Raw genomic sequence first — 27,068 nt, forward strand, 5'->3', positions numbered from 1 at the left:
GGCAGCATCTATGCAACCTGACCCGCTGAGTTCCTCCAGCGCTTTGTGTGTGGCTCCAGATTTCAGCATCTGCAGTCTCTTGTGTCTCCAAGGTAGAAAGGAAGGCTGCTTTTGACAAGTTTAATGGTGCCAAGTCCCTACCATCACTCTCCATCACAAACTAAACCAGCATCACTGCCCAAGTTTGTCTGGTTTATTGAGAAGTGAGTTGTAACCTAGAATTCATTTCCTGAAATAATGCCAGAACAGCAACATGCAAAGGAGAATTTAATAAATGCTTTGAAGGGGAGAAAATTTCAGGATTAAGGAGACAGAGCATGGACTGGGAAATTTTGGATAGGGATTTTGAAGGAATGATGGTCCTGTGTTCTGTTATGTTCTGTGAAAAATCAGAATTCTTTCAGGATCTTCAGTGCATAAATCTTGTACAAAATTGCTTCCACATGGACGTCTCTTTTCTTGTTAATTCACTCACAGAGATGATCTTGCCAAGAAAGAGAAAGAAGCAGTGGCCGCAGAACAAGCTACCACACCCTTCAGTTCGGCACGGATGAGTCCGAAGCATTTAAGCCCACGTCGCATCAGCCCTCACAGAACAAGTCCAAGACGCTTGAGCCCTCGCAAGTCCAGTCCACGGCGCTTGAGCCCTCGCAAAATCAGTCCGAGACGCATGAGCCCACACCGTTCCAGATCCAGTCCGAGGCGCACCAGCCCACACCGATCGAGATCCAGCCCCAGGCGCACCAGCCCCTACAGGTCAAGGTCTAGCCCTCACAGATCAAGGCCTAGGCGTTTGAGTCCCCACAAATCTAGGCCAAGCCCCAAGCATTCAAGCCCACAAAGGTCTAGCCCACGCACCTCCAATCCCAAACGTAAAATCCAGAAGGATTTGCCTGCTAAGAATTCTAACCAGAAGCCGCCAGTGAGCCAGTTAACGAATCAAAAGCCTCCAAATAAGAAGATTATGAAGCGACCTGCTGTCACGGGCAAACCCTTTGCTGAAGCAAAAAGCAATACAGGTATTGTAGCATCAATCTAATGCACTTTGTTTGACGTTGGCGTGTCTCATTGTGTGGCCTGACCACCTGTATTTTGCATCCCCCATCAGTATTGTATGATAAAACCAGAAAATGGTTGCATAATGCCTTCAACACTGAGGCTTGAAGCATTCTGTAGATGCTGGCAGCTTTATACCTCCCTTTTTTATGAGAAAAAAGTTTGGAGTTGAGCTGATTCTTCTGTAACCATTTCTTTAGAATCTCAGTAGAGGCAGGAATAGGTTCTTCAGCCCTTGTTCCTGCTCAGTAAAATCTTGCGTCATATTTTATCTTTGTGCCATTTTCCTATGTAAACCTGGTGTCCCTTGATTCTTTTAATATTCAAGAGTATCTATCTTAGCCTTAAATATAGGCAGCACCTGAGCCCCATAAGCCTCTTGGTTAGAAGATTACATAAATTTACTACCTTTTGTCCTGAATGGCTGATCCTTACTTTGAGAGTTAGACCCCAGCCGGGGGAAATATCCCTACATCTATCCTGTCAGACCCTGCAAAAATGTTATGTTTCAGTGAGATCGTCTCTCTTTCCTCTAACTCCATGGTCTGTTGGTCCAGTCTGCTTAATTGCTCTTGGTAGGACAACTCCAATCTGGGTTAACGTTCTCAGCACTCTTTCTATCACAGGTATGTCTTTAGGGAGATCAGACATGCACATTATTCTGGGACCAGTGTCACCAATTCCCTAATTTCAGTAATCCATCTTTACCCTTGTGCCTATCCAAAAGTGCATCAGAGAAGAGTTTGCATTTGAGTCTGTGTTCTTCAGACAGGATTTGGAACATGCTGTGCTGTCACCACAGATGTTTGTATTGTTTCATTTTTGTGCTGTTTACTGTAAATATTCATAGACCATAAAACACTACAGCACAGTACAGACCCTTCGGCCCACAATGTTGTGCTGACATTTTATCCTGCTCTAAGATCTATCTAACCCTTCCTGCCTACATAGCCCTCCCTTTTTCTATCATTCATGTGGCTCTAAATGTCCCTAATGTATCTGCCTCCACCACCTCTGCCAGCAGTGCGTTCCACACACCCACCACTCTGTGTTTAAAAAAAACTTGCCTCTGACATCCACCACCCCGCCATACTTTCCTCCAATCACATTAAAATTATAATAAAGACCAGTTCAGTTTTTGCCTCCCGAATTGTTTTCTGAGTGTTAACTTTCAGTGATTCCTGTACACAGAAACCCATATCCCTCTAGTACCAACACCTTTCAATGTCTCATGAAAATTGCAGATAATCAAAATCCAAAACAAAATAAATATGAGAAACACTCGGTAGCACAGGCAGCAGTAGGAAAGGGAGGCACCAGTTAACTTTTCAGGGTGAAAGAACTGTTGAGCCCAGAATAATTTGATAATTTTCTGCTGATTACGCGGTTCTTGTCCGATGCTCACTGAGTTCTGTCTGTAGGTCCTGCTGCTGCTGCTGCTTCTACTGTCGTGGTGGAGAAACCTGCTGCTCAACAGGAGGCAAATGCACAGCAGGTGAGTGTCAACTGTTCTTACTACAGAATTGCAGAAGCCTTATTTTGTTACTGTGAATAAGGTGCTGTGAAGTGTCAGTTCTATGTGGTCTGACGCTTATATTGATGCATCCTCTTGAAGGATAACTTTTAGTGGCAGGGACTAAGGGTTGGCTACGTCTGTAGTGGCAGAAGGCAGTGTTTTGAGTATTCTCGTTAATTCTGTTGGAGTGCTGACTGTTATGTTCTTCCAAAGATGAATGAAATGAGGAAGAGTGGGCGTGTGGTTCACATCACTGACCTACCTCACGACGGCTACACTGAAGAAGACATCTCAAAACTGACCCAGCCTTTTGGAAAAGTCACTGGCATTAAGTTGCTGCGCTCTAAAAATGAGGTAAAGTTGCATGTGAAATTGAGGAAAGCATATGCAGTTATCAAGCTCATATTCACCACTGATATGCCCCAAGGTTGAAAAGTTTACTGTGAATTTTCAGTGCTCAGTGGCTCACATGCCAACTGTCAAGGCTGAGGGTGGTTTTTTTGAGGGATGTGCAAAATGGCTAAGCATTTGAAATTGTGGAAGAGGGATCACCAGATTGCAAAAGGGTGAATTTAGATAAGATTCTGGTGCTGGCTGTGTGGATTTTGCACGATCTCCCTGTAAGTTTCCCCCAGGTGCTCCATTATCCTCTCACATCCCAAACCTTAATTGGCCGTTGGGGGTTTGTCCCTAGTGTGTAGGTGAGTGGTAGAATGTGAAGGGAATTGACGAAAATGGGGCAGAATGAAATAAGATTAATGTAAATGTGGGCTGAAGGGCCTTTCCTTAGGGTGGCAACTTGGGTTTGATCCTGACCTCCAGTGTTGTCTGTGTGCAGCTTGCATGTTCTTCCTGTGACCACATTGGTTTCCTCCCTCGCCCCAAGAATATGCAGATTGGTTGGTTAATTAGCCACTGTAAATTGGCTGTGGCGTGTGGGTGGAATCTGGGAAGGTGTTGATGGAAATGTGGGGAGAATAAATTGGGTTAGTGTAGGAATAGTGTAAGAATAGAGTCATGGAGTTGTACAGCGTAGAAGCAGGCCCTTCCACCCACTACGTTTATGCTGACCATCATGCCTATATAATACCACTTGCCTGCATTAATTGCACATCTCTCTGTGTTATGCATTCAAGTCGCTGTCAAGATGCCTTTTAAATGTTATTGTTTCTGCCTCCACCGTCACCTCTGGCAGCTCATCCGAGATACCAACAACTCTGTGTGAAAAATGTACCCCTCAGATCCCCTGTAAACCTCCTCCCTCTCACCTTAAACCTGTACTCTCTAGTCTTAGACACTCCTCTCATGGGAAACAGACTTTGGCTATCTACCCTATCTACACCTCTCGTAATTTTACATACCTCAGTGATGTCACCTCTCAGTCTACTTTGCTCCAGGGAAGGCAGACCTGGCCTATCCAATCTTATGATAATTCAAGCTCTCCAACGCAGGCAACACAACTGTAAGTTTCTTTTCTGCACCCTCTCTAGCTTAATCACATCCTTCTCATTGTGTGGTGGCCAGAACTATACACCGTCTTCCAGATGTGGTCTCACCAAGGTCCTATACAGCTGTAACATGACATTGCAACTCCTGTACTCAGTCCCTCAGCCGACAAAGGCAAGCATGCTGTACACCTTCACCACCCTGTCTACCCATGTTGCTACTTTCAGGGAATGATGTACTTGTACCCATAGGACTCCTTGTTCTACAAGACTCTCCAGGGCCCAGCCATTGAGTGGGTGAGGGGGGGGGGGGGTGTAGACTTCGTGGGCTGAAATTTCCATGCCATTGGGTGGATCATACTTGGCACAGATATGGTGGGCCATTCTATATTCAATGAGGTCACATCTCATTCTTCTAAACTCTTTATTTAAAAAAAAATAAAGTGGTGGCTGGATAAAGCTTAGCGTTTGGTTTAAAGATTGACAAGAGAAGACGTGGGAGTTGAGTGATTCCAAGTACTGAGCCCTGGGTTCGAAGGTGGTTGAATACTTTCTTTTGTCAAAAATAGGCTTTCCTGGAGATGGCATATAAAGAGGCTGCAGTGGCGGTGGTGGAGTTTTACAGCATCACACCAGTGGAGATCAATCACCGACAGGTGTCTATGATGCTACTGGGACAGAAGAAGGAAATTCCAAAACTGGTAAGTACTGAGGTGGTTTATTTTTCTGTAGGATGGAGCACAAGCCTTGTGCGTGCTGTGTCGGTATCCACAGAGCCTGCATATCAATTGAGGTTTAGCTGGTTTAGTGAGTACCTCCGTCACATCTGAGGTACCTTAGTACCTCAGAAACTCTCAGTGAGTTTCACTTAACAGAAGCCAGGACTTGGAGTGAGAGTTTAAAAGAGGTTGGTCTTGGGACTTGCTGGTGAGTTTCACTCAACAGGATGCCAAAAGAGACACATTTGCAAATTGTTAGTTGACAGTTGATTGGCTAATTAACAACAGCTGAGTGGCCAGTGTTAGAGTGGGGAGCCGAGGCTTTGGCTGAAGAGGCTGAGTAAGTGGGCCAGGTGTGGGGAGTGAGAGCAGCTCTTTTTTTTTAAAAAAAAGGCTTCAGTGAGAAAGCATGAGTAAGAACAGGTAAGGTTTTATTTTGTTGTTGATCCTTAATCCTTGATTCAGTAGACGCAGGGTGGCAGTTAGGGCAGTGGAATGCTCCTGCAAGATGTGGGAAGTCAGGGAACCTCACCGTCTCCCTGATGACTATACCTGTGGGAAGTTCACCCAGCTGCAGCTCCCGACAGACCGAGTCAGGAAACAGGAAGCTGAGGGCTTCATATTTGATACTTTTACTGAGATGGTCACACCCAGGGTATAGACTTCAGTTAGATGGGAGAACCACCAGGAGAAGTAAGGGGAGTAGGCAGTCAGTGCAGGGTTCCCCTGTGGCCATTCCCCTCACTAACAGGTAGACCTCTTTGGATACTGTTGAGGGGGATGTTCTTTCAGGGGCTAGCAGCAGTAGTCAGGTCTCTGGCACTGTGACTGGCTCTGAGGCTCAGAGGGAAAGGGTGCAGTCAGATAGGGCAATAGTGATAGGAGGCTCGATAGTGAGGGGGACAGAAAGGAGATTCTGTGGCCACAGAAGAGACGCCAGGATGGTGTGTGGGCTCCCAGGTGCCGGGGTCAAGAATGTCTCTGAGCAGCTGCAGAAAATCTTTGAGGGGGGGGGGGTGAACATCCAGAGGTCGTTGTACATGTGGGTACAAACGACATGGGTAGAACAAGGATTGAGGTCCTGCAGAATGAGTATAGGGAGTTGGGTAAGAATTAAAATGCAGGACCTTGAGGGTAATGATCTCCAGATTACCCCTGGTGCCACGTGCTAGTGAGGGCAGGAATAGAAAGATAGGCCAGATGAATGTGTGGCTGAAAAGCTGTGGCAGGGATTCAGGTTCTTGGATCATTGGGATCTCATCTGGAGTAGAGATGATCTGTACAAGAGGACAGGTTGCACTTGAACCAGAGGGGGATCAATATCCGAGTAGGGAAATTTGCTTCTCTCACCAGGGAGGGTTTCAACTGGATTGCCAGGGGAGTGGGACTCGAGAGAGCAAAGTTGGTGAGAAAGCAGGGGTACATGCAGCAACCAAAGCGTGGCAGCCTACAATCAGGATAGCCACGTTTAGAGTAAAAGGGCAGGTAGGACCACTGCTTTAAACTGCATCTATTTCAATGCACGTAGCTTAACGGGTATGGTGGATAAACTGGGGGCATGAATTGCCTCTAGGAACTGGGATATTGTGGCCATAACAGGTATTAAGTTACGGTTATGTTCTTGGAGCAATATTTTCAGGGTGAGGATTGTAGATTGTTGTCCTAAAGTTTTAATCTAATTAAAAGAGAGTGCTGGAAATACTCCCCAATTTAAGGGAGCATCTGTGGGGGAGAAAACGCATTTTGCTGAAAGATCATTGGAAGGAAATGTAACCTTGATGCCTCCTGACCCACTGAATATTTACAATTATTTCAGGTTTTCAGTATTTTTGGTATTGGTATTTGCAGTTTATTTTATTTTGTCACGAACCAGCAACAGAAGAAACACACTGAGCATGATTCAGTGTTAAAAACTATTTTATTAATCACTACTTATGATAATACGTAAAATAAAAGTAAAAATGTTAGTATGTTAGAATTCAAAAATGTTAAACCTTGAACGTTAACCCCAAAACTAAACTCTTCGTGTGTGTGTGTGTGTGTGACAAAGTCCAAAACTCCCAGTTCCTGAATGGTTCTTAAAGTTCAGTTCCGCAAGCCATAAGGTGAAACATGAGCAAGGGCTTCTTCAACAACCACCGTTGTCTGAAGATAAGATGTAGATGTAGAAAAACATAGAGAGAGTACATACGAAATCCAAATGTTCCACGATGGAACCCAAACGACACTCCAGTGTTTACTCGGTAGTGACTTCCTCACCCCGAAAAGCATCCGAACCGTGGTCGTCCACACACAAATACCTGTTTCCTTCTACAGGTCAGCAACAAAGTGAACTCCACCGGATTACTTCCAACTTCCATACATGGATTTCAGTGGCAAACACAGTTATTGTTTCTCATCCATCGATAGAGAAAACAAGCAGGCTGGTGTCTCTCTCCCTTCTCTCTCTCTCTTTCTTCTTCTTACTTCTTCAACCACGTCATTACGTCCTTTATCTTCTATTGACGTAAGCACGCCCCACACACACATACACACACACTCTCTATCTTAAAGGGACTTTCACTGAGTCCGTAACACCTCCCACCTAAAAAAAATTTTTCCCAAGAAAAATTCAACCGCGCATAAAGTTAGTAATGTTAATAATTATCATGCTACACAACTACAGACTATCAGATTAGTACAGATACATGTTTCCCATTTAACATCGGGAAAGACAATCAGCAATCGCATTATCTTTGCCTTTAATGTGAGTTATCCTGAGATCAAACTCTTGCAAAATTAAACTCCAGTTTAACAGCCTTCTGTTCTTGTTTTTGACTCGGCTCAGAAACACCAATGGGTTATGATCTGTATATACAGTCAATGGTTTCTGAGCGGTTCAAACATATACACTGAAATGTTGCAAGGCTAAAACAAGCGACAGTAATTCTTTCTCTATGGTGCAATAATTCTTTTGATGCTCATTAAATTTCTTTGAAAAGTAAGCTACAGGATGGTCAATATCATCAAGGTCACCCTTCTGCAACAACACAGCTCCTGCAGCTTCATCACTGGCATCTGCTGCTAATGAAAATGGCTTTTCAAAGTCAGGTGTTTTGAGCACAGGATGGTAGCATAAAATGGCTTTCAGCTTCTCAAATGCTTCTTGACAAGAATCTGTCCAAACAAACTTTACTCCCTTCTTCAGAAGATTAGTTAGGGGAAGAGCAATATCAGCAAAATTTTTACAAAATTTTCGATAATATCCAACCATTCCCAAAAATCTTCTAACAGTCCTCGTACCTGTGGGAATAGGGAACTCAGATATCGCTTGAACTTTTGCCTGAACAGGAGCTTGCTTGCCTTGATCTACAACATACCCAAGATACGTCACAGTGGCACGGCCAAATTCACTTTTAGCCAAGTTAACTGTAAGGTTAGCCTTGGAAAGTCTTTCAAACAACCTTTCTAACGCAGAGATGTGATCTTCCCAAGTATCATTCCCAGTCACTAAGTCGTCAATGTAGGCATCTGTATGTTTTAACCCATGAATCACTGAATTAATCATTCTTTGAAATGTTGCCGGAGCATTTTTCATTCCAAATGGCAAAACATTGTATTCATACAATCCAGAAGGGGTTACAAAGGCTGAAATCTCCCTTCCTTTATCTGTTAATGGAACACACCAGTACCCTTTTAATAAGTCAATCTTTGTAAGAAATTTTGCCTTTCCCACTCTATCTATGCAATCATCCACCCTCGGAATAGGGTAAGCATCTGACTTTGTTACAGCATTCACTTTCCTGTAATCTGTGCAAAATCTAACAGTTCCATCAGGTTTAGGTACAATAACACAGGGCGAACTCCAATTTGAAGTAGAATGTCTGATAATATCATTTTCCAACATGTACTTTATTTCCTGATCAACAAGTTTACTTTTTTCCACATTCATTCGATATGGGTGTTGTTTGATTGGTTTTGCATCCCCAACATCAACATCATGGGTAATTATCGATGTTCTGTTTGGAACATCTGGGAACAGATTTTTAAATTTTAAAATTAATTCTCTCATCTGTTGTTTTTGTAAAACTTGTAAATGGTCCAACTTCGTTTCAAGGTTCTCCAGGATATTTTGGTTTTTTAGTTTCGATGGAATAATATTTGGTCTAAATTGGCCTTCCTCAACATCAACATCAGGCATTCTAGAAACAACCTTTACACCATCCACCAAGGCCACAACTGAATCCCTCTCATAATAAGGTTTTAGCATGTTTACATGACAGAGTTGTGTTTTCTTGCGTCTATCTGGTGTTTTGATTATATATATTAAATCAGTCACTCGAGATTCAATAACATAGGGTCCAGAAAAACGAGATTGCAATGGATTATTTTGGCTAGGGAAAAATACCAACACCTTTTGCCCCACTGCGAATGTCCTAGGCCGAGCACGTCTATCAAAATATGTCTTCATTCTTATCTGGCTTGTTTTCAAATTCTCTCTCGCTAGCTGGCAGACTCTTTCCAACCGAGTTTTAAATTTTTTTGGACATGGGGAGGTCTCCATTTCCTCATTAACACTCCATTTTTGACATAATATCCAATTGGCACTTTCTCAATCTCCTCACATGAGAGTACTTTTTCTTTCAATTCTGTCAACTCAGGGTCCTTTGTCTGTTCCACCATAAAATCCTTCCTCGACAAAGACAAATCTTTAAATTCAGGCTCACTATAAGGATGTTGATCCTCCAGTGAAGACAGAAAAGTCTCAGATAAGGCATCATAATTTTCTTCCTGTTTAGGACTGTCACAAGGAACCACATCAGACTGCACCGGACTGTCTGTCTTGGCTAATTCTCTAGCTCTAGCTCGAGTCACCGCACATGATGGGTAAACATCTGGATCATTCTCAGACTCATCAATCCTTGGTTTGGTTGTTAACCGTACCACAGGAACAATTTCTCCATCTGCAAGGTCATTTCCCAATAACAAAGAAACTCCTTCCACTGGCAAACTAGGTCTTATCCCTATCTCGACTGGTCCTCCTACGAACTTTGACTTTAAAATCACCCTGTGTAAAGGGACAGACATGGTCTCACCTGTAACGCCTCGTACTAGATTTACCTCACCAGTGTCACTTTCTTCACCAAAATTTAAAACACTGTCCAGCAAGAGAGATTGACAAGCCCCAGTAACTCTAAGAAGTTTCACTGGCACCTGGGGTGACTCATCATTCAGTGAAACAAAACCCTCTGATACATACGAACGGAATTCTTTTCTCACCTCCTCCAACTTTTCCGCTTTTCCCTCTTGCAAGGACTGATCTTTAACAGCATCTCCTAAACCTTTTTGATTTTTAATTGCCTGAAAGCAAGCATTGGGCCCAGCTTCCTTCTTTTTCTTCAAAAGGGCACAATTAGATATCACGTGGCCAGGTTTCCTACAGTAATAACAAGTACGCTCAACAGGTTTTTCCAGCCCTGGCTTCTTTTCATCTTTTCCTTTTTGATTACCTCCCAATTTAATCTCCGGTTTACCTGGATTGTCCTTGTAACTCTTTTGAAAGGTTTTAGGTTGTCCCCATTTTGATTTATGGGTTAAAGCATAATCATCTGCCAACCTAGCAGTTTCTTGTAAAGTTTCCACTGCCTTTTCATTTAAATATGTTGTTAATTCAGCTGGAACACATCTTTTAAAGTCTTCCACTAGTATCAATTCTGTCAATTTATCATAATCCCCATCTACATTTTTAGCCAGGCACCATCGTTCAAAACATATTCTCTTTCCATTGGCAAATTCCATATGTCTGATCTGCAGATTTCCTCAAATCTCTGAATTTTTGTCTATAAGCCTCAGGGACCAATTCATAGGCCTTCAAAATAGTTTGTTTTACCTTGGTATAATCAGCTGCATCATCAGCAGACAAAGCCGAATAAGCTTTTTGAGCTTTATCTTTAATCACACTCTGTACCATAAGAGCCCATCCTTTCCTTGGCCAATTTGAACTCACAGCAACCTTTTCAAAATGTTGGAAATACTGATCAACCTGATCTTCCTCAAAAGGAGGGACTAATCGAACCTCCCTGCTGGCTGAAAAACCATCTTCAGAATCAGATTCCAAACTCCTACGCTTCATTTGTAACTCATGCTGCCTCTGTTTCTCCTTTTCCTCACTATCCAGCTCCATCCTCTTCAATTCCATCTGCTTCATTGCTAGATCAGCCTCTATCTTCATCCGAGTTAGCTCTCATTCAGCCTCTAATTTCTTTTGTCCCAACTCGAACTTCAGTCGTGTTTGTTCTAACTCCATCTTTGCTATCTGCACCTGTGCCTCAGAAATTGCTATTTCACTGCCAGGAAACTGTTTTAACACTTCCTCCTCAAACACCTTCTTTTCCACATAATGGCCAGCTATCAGTCTCTGAATATCTGCCTTTCTCATAGACTGCTTTACTTCTGTAAGGTTTAGCCTTGTAGCAATCTTTATCAAATCATCCTTTTTCGCCACCTCCAATCCCTTTTGGGTTGGTGACTCCAAAAATGCTATAATATCCATTGCTGCTGGTTTCCACACACACAAGCCAATTAAAAAGAATTTATCAGACCTCCCTCAAAAATCTTTGGATTGGATCCTGGATGAATCTCGTCAATCTGGGGTACAATCCCAGACGACACTCGTTAATCTTTGGATTGGATCCCGGACGAGCCCCCAATTTTGTCACGAACCAGCAACAAAAGAAACACACTGAGCATGATTCAGTGTTAAAAACTATTTTATTAATCACTACTTATGATAATACGTAAAATAAAAGTAAAAATGTTAGTATGTTAGAATTCAAAAATGTTAAACCTTGAACGTTAACCCCAAAACTAAACTCTTCGTGTGTGTGTGTGTGTGACAAAGTCCAAAACTCCCAGTTCCGGAATGGTTCTTAAAGTTCAGTTCCGCAAGCCATAAGGTGAAACATGAGCCAAGGGCTTCTTCAACAACCACCGTTGTCTGAAGATAAGATGTAGATGTAGAAAAACATAGAGAGAGTACATACGAAATCCAAATGTTCCACGATGGAACCCAAACGACACTCCAGTGTTTACTCGGTAGTGACTTCCTCACCCCGAAAAGCATCCGAACCGTGGTTGTCCACACACAAATACCTGTTTCCTTCTACAGGTCAGCAACAAAGTGAACTCCACCGGATTACTTCCAACTTCCATACATGGATTTCAGTGGCAAACACAGTTATTGTTTCTCATCCATCGATAGAGAAAACAAGCAGGCTGGTGTCTCTCTCCCTTCTCTCTCTCTCTTTCTTCTTCTTACTTCTTCAACAACGTCATTACGTCCTTTATCTTCTATTGACGTAAGCACGCCCCACACACACATACACACACACTCTCTATCTTAAAGGGACTTTCACTGAGTCCGTAACAAATCCATTTACCTGTGGAGAGTAAGTTTTATTGTGTACATTACTCCTGTGATCGTTGGCTCCTCCTGAAAATGAGGTCCATTGCACTGGGGAAGAAACCTAATCTGGAGCAAAAAGTAAAATGTTGGAAAAACTCAGCAGGTCAAGCAGCAACTGCGGAGGCACAGGGACCATCTGTGGGTCAAGCAGCAGTTGCAGAGGCACAGGGGCCGTCTGCGCCTCGGTCAGGAGCTGCGGAGGCACAGGGGCTGTCTGCGCCTCGGTCAGGAGCTGCGGAGGCACAGGGGCCGTCTGCGCCTCGGTCAGGAGCTGCGGACCATTTCTCTGCCACCACAGATGCTGCCTGACCCATTCAGTTCTTCCTGCAGTTTTTTTGCTCCAGATTCCAGCATCTAGAGTCTCTTGTTTGTAGTGGGGACTGAGAAATTGATTGGTGTTTACCTAATTGGGCTGTTGTTGTTTCTCTCGCATATGCTCTCCCTATAGTCTTTTGGCAGTAATCCACTTGCAGCTTCGGTCTTTAATATTGCAGGATACCAAAGTACAACGGGAAAATCCTAACACTTGTTTACTTTTTTAAAATAGGATCAGCGAGAACAATTACAGAACCAAGCTGCTGCCTTTGTACAGTAAGTGTCTGAACAACAGATCCTGAACAGTTTTGCCTGACGTGTATGGATTGTGCGTCAATCCCTGAGCTGTCAGTGAATATCGGTGTTATCCATACACCCTTCAGTAAAACAAACATCATCCAAAATTAATTTTCATATCAAATGTGTCAGAGTAATGGATACTCTCTAACCTGTTGAAACTGGTCAATATGTTAGATTAAGTATTTTTGCAAATAAAGCAAAGAGTAAGCTTTTGTATTGATTTGATAGCATGAATGCCATGGTTTAGCACCATATTATGGAGCAGTAAATCCACCGAAGGTAATTTTCTGCTGTCCTTTAATGTTCAAAGCCAAAATAGAGACAAATGATTCAGACCTTGAAATCTTTGAATGGGAGTTAAGTAATGAGGAAACACGAAGAGAAATAAACTCTGCAAGGCAATGATTTTAAAAAAAGGCTTTACAGCTGCTCTACCACCATCTGGCTGAGAACTGGAAGATGTGTGACTTTTTCTTCTGGGGCCTTCGGGGCCTGGAGAAAATTTAGACTGCTCTCTCTTTTCCTGTTCCCACCCCTCAACCCCCCTCCTTCACCAGCCTTTCTCCCCCATCCTCCTTCCTTCTGACTCTCACTCTTTTGAGCCTTGCACATCATTTTTCGTGTGTTTTCGCAGCCTTGCTCAGTGATGGCGACAGCGTTGCAAATTATGTAACTCGGGGTGCTCTGTTTTAGTTGTTTATTGTCCACCAGCATATTTGTATTACCTCACATTATCTTCCTCTTTGCCCTGCCTTAGGGAAGAGAAGAACATTGCTAGTTCCAGTGCTGTTCCTCAGACAACTTCAGAAGCCACCACTCCTCCAGCTGATGCAAGTAAGCTAATGTTCTGAGAAAGATTTATAAAATATTCTAATTGCCTGAAGGTGGGATTGTTTTCAGCTCAGTTGGGATGAGTTGGATATATTTTGAAACAAGTGCTATTCATTATCCAGTGCCAATTTACCTTGCGTTCAAAATTAAGGTCAAGAGAGCGTGCATGAAACTAGTTGTTCATATTTTATGAAGAGTTTAATGAGCATCACTTGACAGGGACTGCGCCTAGGTTAAAATGGTAAACCAAGATACTATTAAAGAGTTAAACAATCTTCTGTCTGTTACTTAAACAGCTTGTATTTATTTAGTGCTTTTAAGTCAAAATATCTAAAGTTACTTAAGAATAATATCAGAACAAGTCACATAAGCTGATATCAGTTTAGATGACCAAAAGCTAGGTCAAAGACACTAGACTGCAGATGCTGGAATCTGGAGCAAAAAAACACTGCTGGAGGAACTCAGTGGATCAGGCAGCATCTGTGGAGGCAGAGGAATGGTTGGCATTTCCTGGTTTTAGGAAGTGGCTCAAAAGAGGAAAAATAAGTAGAAATTTACAACATAGCTCCCCAAGTCAGAGTGGAAATGTTAACAGCATGCACAAGCATGTTTCAGATTGAGCCCCAGAGGCTGGTGCAGGCTCTGAATCTCAACATTTGTTTTGGTGCTTAATGAAAATTAATTTCTTTACTAGAACCACCACACTTGTGCTAATTATCAATAGTGTTTGACATAAAGTACTATATAATTTTAAATCAGGTTGTCACTACTGAGTTGCAAACTTGCTGTTTGAAGGTTGGTACTCTCTGAGGATGTTTACTTTGACTGTCTGTTGTTTCAGAGATGAGTGAGGATGAAAGTCCTACAGTGCAGAAGACCCAGTCTGAGGTGAGTTCCAGTTGCTTGTTAAAGCTGATGAGAAGAAGTGTTAGAATACCTTGATATTTAAATACTTCAAATGAGTCGTTCCCCAAAAATATTGAATGCATTTTGCAACCATTTTTAAATTGGCTGCATTTTGCACTGGGGCCCAAAGTGTTTATGTCACTCTTGTTCCATTGTCACAGTGTTATCCCTGCACAGGCTTTGCCAGGTGAGCAAAAGGAGCCAAACAAATAGCCTGTCCACAGTGTGTGTATTCTACTTTTCTCAACATGTGTCTTCTACTTTTCTCAACATGTGTCTTCAAGAGAGTTCACCAATGCAGTGCTCATCAGGATGTTGCATTGGAGCATTTCAGTTTTAAGGGGATATTAGAGCTGAGGGTTCTGAGGGGGGAGCTGCCAGAGGCGTACAAAATTATTACATGGGTGGGTAGTACGAACCCTTGGTGAGGGTCTGTAAAATAAAAGGACATAGTTATACGTGAGAGATAGGAGGTTGGAGGGAGAATTTTCTCACATAGTGGTTGGAATCGAGAACTACTGCCTGAGGAAGTTGTGGAGGCAAGTATCCTTAAATGATTCTCACAACATTTAAGAATTTGGATAAGTATTTGAATCACCAAGGCAGAGAATATGACGGGCCGAGTGTGGGTAAGTGGGATTGGTACAGATAACTACAATGTTCAGCATGGACATAGTGGGCCAGAGAGCTTCTTTCTCTGCTGTATGACTTTATAATCTACGAGCAAGGACAAGTTGAAGAACTACAGGTCGGTGAGCCTAACGTTAGTGGTAGGAAAGTTACTGGAGGGGATTCTGAGGGACAGGATTGTAATGAAAATATTTTAAAAGTTGTTGCTTATTCTTTCCTGATTCAACAGCAAGAGGTATTCGCAAACAAAGGAGACACTGCACACGTGTTAAAGGTTATATAAAGCTACTTTATTAGGATTATATATAGACGACTCACTAACCACCATAATAAAAAAAAACAAAAGGAAAAAAGAAACAATACTTATCAACCAATTAATGAATCGATTTTTATAATGCCAGAGGGAACCTCAGGTGTCTGACAACCTTTCACATAGCCTTCTCCCTGTCCCTTAGTGCCAGTCGCAACCCAGCCTAAGGGACAATTCCAACTTGCACCAGGAAGTTGCCCCTTTTTATACCTTTAAAAAATATAATATAACTTTTACTCCAGTAAAACATTTCCTAGTGGTACCAGCCTGTACCACCTTGTCTCTCACAACCTTCGGCCTAGGCACATAACTTAAGAACAGAGACAGCAGGTGTGCAAGGGAAAAAAGATTCTTCACCAGTATCTAATCTCAAGGATGCGTATCCATGCACATCTTCAAGGTGTTACCACATTCCAAACTGACACCATTTTGTCTTACAACCACCATTTTCTGTTACACACTACCGCACATACTAAGGAATTAGAAACAACTTCTGGCTAATTTAACTCTTACAAGGATCTACCAGCATTTCAAAGGGCAAGGACAGATAAGGGATAGTCAGCATGACTTTGTGCGTGGAAAGTCGTGTCCCACAAACTTGCTTGAATTCTTTGAGGATTAATGAGGCAGGGTGATAGATATTGTCTATGTGGACTTCAGCGAGGCCTTTGCTGAGGTCCCGCATGGTAGGCTGGTCTGGAAGGTTAGATCACATGTGATCGAGGGTGAACTAGCCAGTTGGATACAAAATTAGCAGTGGAAGGAGATGGGGTGGTTTTTCAGATTAGAGGCCTGTGACCAGCGGGGATCGGTGCTGGCTCTGCTGCTGTTTGTCATCTATGTTAACGATTTGGATGACAATGTCATTAACATGGTTAGTAAGTTTGCTGATGACACCAAAATTGGTGGTGTAGTGAACAGTGAAGAAGGTTATTTAAGATTACGATCTAGATAAACTGGGGAAGTAGGCCAAGGAATGGCAGATGGAATTTAACTCGAACAAGAGCAAGATGTTGCATTTTAATCTGTTAAACTCGGGCAGGACTTGTACAGTAAATGGTGGGGCCCTGCAGAGTGTTGTGGAGCAGGAAGACCTAGGGGTAAAGGTACATAATTCACGGAAAGTGAAGACACAGGTAGACAAGGTGGTAAAGAATGTGTTTGGCACGTTTGCCTTCATCGGTCAGGGCATTGAGTACAAGAGCTGGGACATCATGTTGCAACTGTACAAGTCATTAGTGAGACTGCACTTGGAGCATTGTGTTCAGTTCTGGAAATGCTCAGCAGGCCAGGCAGCATCTCCGAACAGAGAAACAAAATGAATGTTTCAATGCCTTTTCCATAGCTGTAGGAAGGATGTCCTTAAGCTGAAAAGGGTGCAGAAAAGATTCACAAGAATGTTACCGGGACTGGATAGCTTGAGTTATACGGAAAGGCTGGGACTGTTTTCCCTGGAGCATAGGATGCTGACAGGTGACCTTATAGAGGTTCATAAAGTCATGAGAGGCATAGATAAGTTGGATGGCCACAGTCTTTTTTCCCAGGTTAGGAGAGTCTAAAACTAGAGAATATAGATTCAAAGTGAGAGAGATTGATTTAAAGGGGACTGTGGGGCAACTGAGGGTGGTGGGGATATGGAACGAGCTGCCAGAGGATGTGGTAGAGGCAGGTACAGTTACAATGTTTATAAAACATTTGGAATGGTACATGGATAGAAAAAATTTAGAAGGATATAGGTCAAACGCAGACAAATGGGACGAGCTCAGACAGACCTCTTGGTGGGCATGGACAAATTGGGCCAAAGGCCTGTTTCTGTGCTGTATAACTCGATTTCACTGTGTGTTTCGATGTACATATGACTAATAAATAAATATCTTTTTCCATTTTAATCCATTCTTTATTTAAATTTCAACCATGTAATAAAGTTCATTATCTTAACCCAAGAGAAGAGTTTCCTCAGTCTGAACCCAAATAGCAAAGATCGGCAGAACATGGCAAACATTGAAGGTGGCACGGTGATGCAGAATTTATAAAGAAAACCAGAAACTGCAGATGCTAGAAGGCTGAAATAAAAACAGAAAATGCTCAGCAGGCCACGCAGCATCTGAACAGAGGAAGAGAATTGCGGGCTGCCCCCAGAACACTACGCAGAACACATATTTCACTGTGTGTTTCGATGTACATGTGACTAATAAAGATGTCTTGTCTTATCTTTTCCATGGGTGCTCCCTGACCCTTTGTGCGCTTCCAGCATTTTCAGTTGAGAATTCTTAAATTATGATCTTACTGGAGCAGTGGCATGCTGAAGTATAACAACTGAACCCCAGTATATTCCATCCTTAATTTAGGTTATCTATATGTTACATGATGTGAACAGCACAGCTTAGTGCAAAATTTGTGCTGCTCCCTACAATACATCCTTTGTGAGGCTGGCCATTGAAAGCCAAGCACTTAGTTGTAGGATCAGACTGTAAAACGGAAGGCTTTTGAGTGGGACTGAAGATGTCTGGTTGGTGCCCAGCAGCTACAGTCTACTGGGTCGCAGTGTTGAGGAAATTGTAGAAGATATAAGTGCAAATGAAGAGCTATGTGATTTTTTTTTTAATTAAGGTAGACTTAAAATCTGAAAGGCAGGCACGGTAGTGTAGCAGTTAGCGTAATACTATTACAGCGCCAGTGACCCAGGTTCAATTCTGGCCACTGACTGTAAGGAGTTTGTACATTCTCCCCGTATTTGCGTGGGTTTCGTCCGGGTGCTCCAGTTTCCTCCCACATTCCAAAGACTTACGGGTTAGGAAGTTGTGGGCATGCTATGTTGGCGTCAGAAGCGTGGCGACACTTACGGGCTGCCCCCAGAATACTCTACGCAGAAGATGCATTTCGCTGTGTGTTTCGATGTACATGTGACTAATAAAGATATCTTAGAGCCACAGAGTTAAAAAGCACAGAAACAGGCCCTTCGGCCCACCATTCTGTATCAACCATCTGTACTAATCCCATTTATCATTACTTGTCTATAGCCTACTATGCCATGGCAGTTTGTCCTCATCCAGATGTTTATTAAATGTTGTTAGTCTCTGCTCCACCACCTTCCTGGCAGTGCGATCCAGATTCCAAACACCACCTAAATCAAACAATTCATCCACAGATCCCCTCTAAAAGTTTTTGTCCTCACCTTAAACCAATGCCCTCTGGTCTTAGACACCTCGACCATGGGGAATTTTGTTTTAACCTATTTATCCCCCTCATAATTTTAGACACCCTTATCAGGAGCGCCTCTGCTTCCACTGTTCCAAGGAAAATAAACCCAGCTGCTCCAGTCTTATAACTGAAACATTTCATCCCCAGCAACATCCTGGTGAATCTCCTCTGTACCCACATCCCTCCTATAGTGTGGTGGCCAGAACTGCACACGGTACTCTAGCTGTGACATGACCAATATTTTGTGAAGTTGTACCAAGACCTCCCTGCTCTAATACTCCATGCCCCAGCTAATGAAGGCAAGCATCTTATATGCCTTCTATCTACCTGTGCTGGCACCTTCAAGGACCTTGGGACTTGTACACCAATGCTTCCTAGGGCCCTATCATTCATGATATATTTCCAACCCTTATTTGACCCTTCAAAATGCATCACCTTGTATTCATAAGAATTAAATTCTATCTGCCATTGCCTGCCCACCTTACCAGCTGATCAATATCATTCTCAAGCCTAAGACTACCAACCTCACTAACTACAACACCAATTTTCGTGTCATCTGCAAGCCTCTTTCTTGCAGCCTATTTGATATCTGAAAGAGTTTGATACCATTAGAACTCCAGCATGTGTCCAGCCTTGCATGAATATTGTGATTTGCATTTTGCTACTTTGAGCCATAACGTATGATATTTTACTGGTATTTTGCCTTAACTTAAATGTGATACCTCTGACTTCTTGCACCCCAAAAAGATTGTTAGTTTCAAAGGTTTTCCTTTGCTTTGTAGGATGTTTCCCTAAACGATAAAGGTAGGGTTATTCGAATTAACAACCTTCCAGCTAAAGGATACACAGAGGAAGACCTGAAAAGGCTGGCAAAGCCCTTTGGACAAGTGCTGAACATCGTTATCACATTCTCCAAGAACCAGGTGAGTGTTGGCCAAGTACTCGATGTACGTGTGCTGTTTTTGCTGGGATTTTTAACATTGTTCAGGTGTCCTTTCCCCTTTCCTGTTCATCAACACTTTCATTTAGCCCTTGTGCCTTCTCCAGTCTCAGCCTCTCCTCTTCTGACTTGGTTAACATTGTCTGTTGTCAGAAGAGACTGAATAAATGACTACTTTCAGGTTCTTCTGTGCAATCCTGTGGGTATTGCAGGAATTACATACATTAGGTTGAGGGTGTAAGAAAGATGAGTATTGAACTCCACAAAGAAATTATTCTAGTACACCAGTGTCTCATCTTTGTCATGTAGACTAACAATTTAATTGAAGAATGTCCAAGTTTCAGTCATTCCAAGGCAAAGTTAGCAAGTAACATGGAAGCAGGAAGTTATAAATTTAAGCAGACCAGTTGAGTGCACAACAGCACGGAAGCAGATATTTTGGCTTGGGAGAGATTACAGTGAAATATGCCAGAATAATATTGTACGTGTGAAGTTTTACTTCGTAGAGTTTGGAAGGCTGAGGTGTGATCTACTCGTAGTGTTTAAATGATAAAGGGGTTCAGTAAGATGAATTGAGAAAGCAATTACAGAAATATGGGGGCAATTTGAAGCAATGAATTAAGTTCCATGTTACATTTTCTGCTGTACTACATCACCAATCTCCTCTTGCTAAAACATGTTATTTCACTTGTAAGGCATACCTGGAAATGGCTTGCATGAAAGCAGCGACAAAAATGGTGGAGTTCTACAGCCTTTCGACGATCAAGCTGAAAGGAAATGCTATCAGTATGGAAATCCTACATCAGTATGTGGATCTGAGTGACATGGTAAGGGAACCAAAGAAATGTCTGTCAGTAGCTCACAGAGGGATGATCATTAATTGGCAGCTCATGACTTTGACATTGAAGTTGGTGTAAAATCACAAATAAAACTGGTACCACTGGCACACTCCAGTTTCATCCAAAACGCTGGAGGAACTCGGCAGGTCAGACAGCATCTGTGGAGGGAAATAAACAGTTGACCTCTTGGGTCGAGACCCTTCATCAGGACTGGAAAGAAAGAGGGCAGAAGCCAGAATAAGAAGGTGGGGGGAGGGGGGGGAGCACGGGCTGACAGGTGGGGGGGAAGGTAGGTGGGTGGGGGAGAGGTGAAAGGGAGTGAGGGCAGAAGCTGAGAGGTGATGGGTAGAAGAGGCAAAGGGCTGAAGGAGGAGGAATCCGGTAGGAGAGGGCAGTGGACCGTGGAATAAAGGGAAGGAGGTGGGAAATAGATGGGCAGGTCACGAGGGTGGGGAAGGGGAAAGAGAATGGGTGAGGGGGCCACAGGAATGAGGGAGAACGGGGGGAGGAAGGAGGGGAGGGGTTACTGGAAGTTAGAGTAATCGATGTTGAGTTCATCAGGTTGCCCCTCCCCTCCCCCACCCCCTTTGTTTTCCCTCATTCCTGTGGCCCCCCCCACCCCTTCTCTTCCCCCTCCTGCACTCGCCTGTCACCTGCCAGTTCTGCTTCTCTCTCTCCCCCACCTTCTTATTCCGGCTTCTGCCCTCGTTCCTTCCAGTCCTGATGAAGGGTCCCAGCCTGAAACGTCGACTGTTTGCTGCCTGACCTGCTGAGTTCCTCCAGCATTTTGTGTGTGTTGCTCTAGATTCCAGCATCTGCAGAATTTTTTGTCTCCAGTTTCATCCTGCAACTTTCAGGGGAGGGTGCGGATGACACTAAAATAGGTGGTGGTGTTGACAGTGAAAACGGTTTTCAGGATTTCCAGAGGGATCTTGATCATCAGGGTAAGTGGGCCGAGGAATGGCAAACGGAGTTTAATTCAAATAAATGCGAGGTGTTGCATTTTGCAAAGACAAATGAGGGTAGGGCTTTCACAGTGAACGGTAGGGCCCTGGGCAGTGTTGTAGGGACTAGGAGTATAAGTACATGGTTTCCTGAAAGTGACGTTGCAGGTAGACAGGGTGGTGAAGAAGGCTTGTGACATGCTGGCCTTCATCAGTCAGGGCATTGAGTATAGAACTCGGCAGGTTATGTTGCAGTTCTACAAGACATTGGGGAAGCCACATTTGCAATGTTGTGTTCAGTTTTTGTTGCCTGCTCTAAGAAAGATGCCATTAAGCTGGAGAGAGAGGAGATTTACAAGGATGACGCTGGGAGTCAAGGATCTGAGTTGTGAATAGAGGTTGAGCAGAGTAGGACTTCATTCATTGGAGGGTAGGAGAATGAGGGGTGATCACAAAGTGGTGTTTAAGTTCATGAGGGGCACAGACAGGGTGAATGCACACAGTCTTTTTCCCAGGGTTGAGGAATCAAGAAATAGAGGGCATAGGTTTAGGGTGAGAGATTTAATAGGAATATGAAGGGCAGCTTTTTCACACAGAGGGTTGTCTGTGTGAAGAATGAGCTGCCAGAGGAAGTGGTTGAGGCAGGTACATTAACAACGTTGAAAAGGTACTTGGACAGGTACATGGATAGGAAAGGTTTCAAGGGATATGGACCAAACATGGGCAAATGGGACTAGCTTGGATGGGTGTCTTTGTCAGCATACCAGCTGGACCAAAGGGCCTGTTTCCCTGCTGTATGACTGTATCAAAGGGAAGAGAAATATTTGCATTGTGAAAGTAATTATTAAACAATTTGCTAGGTTTGTGGCGAGTGCAATTGATCAGCCTCTAGTTACAGTTACAGTGTACTAACAATCAATTATCTCTTCTGTCTTTAGGAAGTTATATTTAAGGACATGATTGAAGAATCAGGGTTTAAACCAGATGTAAGTACCTTGTGGATATTTTCAGTGGGAAGGGACTGGCTCTTGAGATGTATGTTCCATTACTTCGGTCACCATAAAAGATTATAAGTGGCTTTCCTGTGTCATGCCAAGGGAGAAATCCCACAACAGGTGGGATGAGAGGTGAGAAGGGAAATAACCTGTGTGAGTAACGTGCCCGATTATGAGTCAATGGCCCTGTTTGGAAAGTGAGGGTGGGGTGGGGATTGGCTGTGATGTCCTCTGCAGACAAATTCTTGCACTGGGCACTGTTTAAGTTTGCACATGAAGCACGGTCAGAATGCTGCTGCAGGTGTTGGAACTGTGCTGTGGCAGTAGACAGCTGGTAAATTGGTGCATTGTTGTCACGTACCGAGGTACAGTGAGAAACTCTGTTCTGCATGCTGTCCATGCAGATCATTTCAGCACATCAGTGCATTGAGGTAGTGCAAGGGAAAACAGTAACAGAATGCAGAATAAAGTGTTACAGTTACAGAGAAAGTGCAGTGCAGGCAGACAGTAAGGTGCAAAGTCATAACGAGGTAGATTGTGAGGTCAAGAGTCTATTTTATTCTACTAGGGAGCCATTCAATAGTCTTATAACAGCGGGATAGAAGCTGTCCTTGAGCCTGCTGGTACGTGCTTTCAGGCTTTTGTATCTTCTGCCCGATGGGAGGGGGGAGAAGAGAGAATGTTCGGGGTGGGTGGGGTTTTTGATTATGCTGGCTGCTTTACTGAGGCAGCGAGAAGTGTAGACAGAGTCCATGGAGGGAAAGCTGGTTTCTGTGATGTGCTGGGCTGTGTCCACAACTCTCTGCAATTTCTTGTGGTACTGGGCAGAACAGTTGCCATACCAAGTCGTGCTGCATCCAGATAGGATGCTTTCTGTGGTGCATTGATAAAAATTGGCGAGGCTCAAAAGGGAACATAGCAAATTTCTAGCCTCCTGAGGAAGTAGAGGCGCTGGTGAGCTTTCTTGGCCGTGGTGTCTCCGTGGTTGGACTAGGACGGGCTATTTGTGAAGTTCACTCCTAGGAACTTGAAGCTTTCAGCCCTCCAAGTGGAAAACTTCAGTAGGTAGGCAGCAAAAACTGACTCCTCTCATTGCTTGAAATTCCAGACACAAGCTGTATTGTGACTGCACAGTGTTACTCTCCATCTCTTGATTATTACCTTGTTTTATTTCCTTGGTCTCCTCGTTCTCTTCACATAGGATGGGTGCACTATATATGACCATTTAGTTCACATAAGCAATCTCCCTGAGGATGGCTATACGGAAGTTGACATCCTTTGTGTTGCTTTTCGATTTGGAAGAGTGAAAGATTCAATGTTCTTGAAACCACACAACAAGGTAAATATCTCTGAGGCTACATGGTTTGTGGTGCATTTGTTTTGTCCACTCCTTATTGGGGGTTGTGCAAGTTGGACAGGTCTCTTGGCTGTATGGGCGTACAAAATGTTACTGATGAGTCAGTGTGCTGCGGTAGGCTGACTCTTCCAGTACTGAGCCAAGCAGGTTGGTAGTACTCGGGGTGCTGTTGATTGACCAGCCAGCCTAACTCATTACCAGAGTCTGGTTGCCAGAGTTTGGCTCTTGTGTAATCTTTTGATGGTTAACGTCAGCTATGTTCCTGTGGCCTCTTCTGGGACACTTGGCTGTTGCCCGCCTGGGCTAAATTTAGGTAAGCGGTTAGTCCCTTTGGGGATGATCCTATTCATTTTCACATCAGACGGTGGAAACATTGCACACGCAGATTTCTAGGTGGATATGGAGTGTGTCACATGCGATGCCAAGTGTGAATAGTCAGCCCTCACTTATTTCAGATGGAACTGGAGTCAATCCGTACGGTCAATTGGAGGCTCTTTATGTAGGTATAAATTTGAGGATGTGTTGAGGATTGCAGTTTTCAGTACCACATAGCAAAATTTCTTGTCATAGCCTTGTATGCAGTCATGCTAATGATTGTCATTGGGAGAAGTAAGCCTATTTACCTTTTAGCAAATTCTATACAGTTTTGTAACTGCAAGAAAATTGCCTGAGCTTCCCTGCTGGCCTTTGGGGTTGAATCAAAGGCCTAGTTCAAACACCTGGTTTGTGCTGAATGCTAATCACAGCCAGTGTTAGGCACATTGTCAAGACTTGTCTGTGTGTACCTGATTTAAGGAGGGAAAATGGTTCCTGCTTGTGATCCTTACCCACTGAGCAGTGCTGAAAAATGTGTGAGCGTAGCCACTGCCCTGGTAACTCACTAAGGACGGGATATAAAGAATGAGGAGGCCATGTTGTAGTGCTGGGGTATAAAGCGATACTTGAGAAATGTTGGATAGAGAATTGTTAATGGTCAAATTTGCTTCTGGTCAACACAGTTTAACTTGTGTGCTGTGATTGCTGCAGGTTCTTCTACACTTGGAGAATGGGAATGCTGCTGCATCCATGTGCAGTTTTTTCAGAGAAATTCCGCATGACTTCCACGGAAAAACTCTGGAATTTTCTTTGTCTCCTCATGCAGCAATTCAGCCAGAGGTATGTGGTCGAGGTGTTCTTCATGTGTGGTTCATAACGGTCCAGACGGGGGTTGGATTTTATTTTCAACGAGTTGTGTGAAGAACATCATTGAAGTGCAGGAGTTGGCAAGTCAATGCGATTTAGATAGGATAATTGAACTGAATGGAGTGGATTGGTGGACTGAATGTCCCTTTGTCACTCCAGACTGTTAATATATGACAGTGTGTACGTACATGGGTGTGTGACCAACTGCTGTAGGTAGACTTGATGGTGACCAGCCATTTCCAATCTCCAAGCCATTCTAGGTAGGCTTATATATGTGTACGCAGTACCCAGTTGCCAAAGTAAGCTGCTTCCAAGTGAGAAGCTTCTTATGGCTGTTGCCTGGTGTAAAGATTTCTCATGTCTATAATTTGTTGTACGTGTATATTTTTTTAAAATCCTGTTTCAACTTACTAAGCAAGCATCTGATGATGTTGCACTTTTGTCTTTGAGAAGGTAAATGTGGATGTACTGCTGATCTGAGGAGTCAGTTGGGTAGTCCAATTGGGTGATTGTCTGTGGGGAAGAACGTATCTCTGAAAGTGATTCTTGGGGAAATGTCGTCCTTAAGAGTCGAGAGGTTATTCCTCCGCTTCCTCTTCCTCCTCCTCCTCAGACACTGGGAATTGGGCAGGTTGTAAACTAGACTCTTTCCTCATTAGCCTCTGCAGGTTTACCCCTTGATACTTCCGTAAGTAGAGCTTTCCATTTCTTTGCCATTTTGGTCACAGCCAGTAAGACTCTGACATTTTTAATTTGTTATCTTCATTGCAGCTTGACTTCACCAGTGACAGTCCAACTGGGTTTCGCTTTGATTCTCGTCCAGTTCCACAACTCCGATTGAACAACCCTCAAAGGAAAGCTCTGCAGGGTCCAAATTCACAACCGAGTGTAGAACCTAGCTCGGGGGGTGGCGCACAGTCAGTCAACAAGGAGCCAAATCCTTGGTGGGGACGCTCTAGAAACCCTATACAGTTCATGCCACTTCCCCATGCTAAGCCAACACCTCAAACCGTGTCAGCAGTTTCGGAGAAGTCCACATTTGAGACTATTCTGTCTGGCACAAGGGCAAAATGGTCATCTGAGCTCCTTCATTGGGCTGGTGGGCCCTTGAAGGCTTCTCTTGACGACAGGAACTTCTGGAAATCTATGATCTATCAAGAGACGCCACTGGAATGCCACATTCTCTTGCCCTTGGCATTTCGTCTTCCGCTGAGTGTGGAACACCAGAACCGTCTCCGATTCCATGTTGGCATTCCTGATGTCCCTGCTGTTGTTGCTCCTGAGGTTAACCAATCAATATTTGATCTCCTTGCCTCGAAGGGTGTGGTCTCCACCAAACAGGAGCTGGACAAGTTGTTAGGGGTGGTAGAAGCAACCCGTTCCATCCAGTGGAGGGTGACTGAAAGTGTAAGCCCTCTCATTTTAGCTGCGCAGAATTTTGAGCTGGACAAGTTGAAGGGTGATCTTGATTCCCTCTCTCCTGACCAGCTGAAGGAGAAGTTGCTCTCCGTGATCACTGCATGTCGTCTGGCGGTAGTTTTAGCTGGGCAGACCCACGCTTTCCTTTCTGAGTTGAGGTCTGATAGGCTGTTGCAGACAACTGGCATGACAAAAATTGCTCCCAGTCCTTTGGACTTTCCCAATCTGTCCACTGCAGATTTGTTAGGGCCACATTTTTTGGATGATCTGACATGCCGCATGTTGGCAGCGAAGCAAAAGCAGCACAAGCCAGCAGCTGCAAAGAACTTGTGCTCGTTTATGCCGAAGCCACAGAAAAGGAAACCTCCACCCACAGATGCATGGCCCCGATTTGCGACTCGTGGTAAGCCCCGTCAAGCTAAAGGTATTAAAGATTTAGCTTGTGAATTTCCCGACTTGGGCTCTTGATTTCCTTTTGATTCCCTTTTCCTAACTTATTGCAAAAGAAACTCCTCCAGATGTGGCTCTCAGTTCTCAATGGAAGAGAACTGCAAGTTATTGGAGCAGGTAGCTCTCTGTGGTAAGCACATTCCCTGGCAGGTTCTTTCTTATGAACTCTTGGCTTAATGCTTTCAAATTCATGTCTCACAGGTACTGATTACACCAGGAAGGACATTCTTAGGTTTTTCAGGTACCAAATGCGTTCAATATTGAATCTT

At 43.6% G+C, this 27,068-nt stretch overlaps 1 protein-coding gene across 1 annotated transcript in view; it reads left to right on the forward strand.

The window, feature by feature from the left end:
* The window catches only part of znf638 (zinc finger protein 638), a 134,453-nt gene that overhangs the window by 76,059 nt on the left and 31,326 nt on the right, over positions 1-27,068 (forward strand). Inside the window, exons 6-17 of the mRNA XM_052032860.1 lie at positions 478-1,019; positions 2,478-2,551; positions 2,786-2,926; positions 4,587-4,718; positions 12,728-12,771; positions 13,553-13,629; positions 14,468-14,514; positions 19,456-19,596; positions 20,309-20,440; positions 22,335-22,382; positions 23,593-23,730; positions 24,775-24,903. Coding sequence (XP_051888820.1) covers positions 478-1,019; positions 2,478-2,551; positions 2,786-2,926; positions 4,587-4,718; positions 12,728-12,771; positions 13,553-13,629; positions 14,468-14,514; positions 19,456-19,596; positions 20,309-20,440; positions 22,335-22,382; positions 23,593-23,730; positions 24,775-24,903 — 1,645 coding nt within the window. The remainder of the gene's footprint in view (positions 1-477; positions 1,020-2,477; positions 2,552-2,785; positions 2,927-4,586; positions 4,719-12,727; positions 12,772-13,552; positions 13,630-14,467; positions 14,515-19,455; positions 19,597-20,308; positions 20,441-22,334; positions 22,383-23,592; positions 23,731-24,774; positions 24,904-27,068) is intronic.

This window comes from Pristis pectinata, chromosome 2 (assembly GCF_009764475.1).
Source record: "Pristis pectinata isolate sPriPec2 chromosome 2, sPriPec2.1.pri, whole genome shotgun sequence".
Lineage (NCBI taxonomy): Eukaryota > Metazoa > Chordata > Chondrichthyes > Rhinopristiformes > Pristidae > Pristis > Pristis pectinata.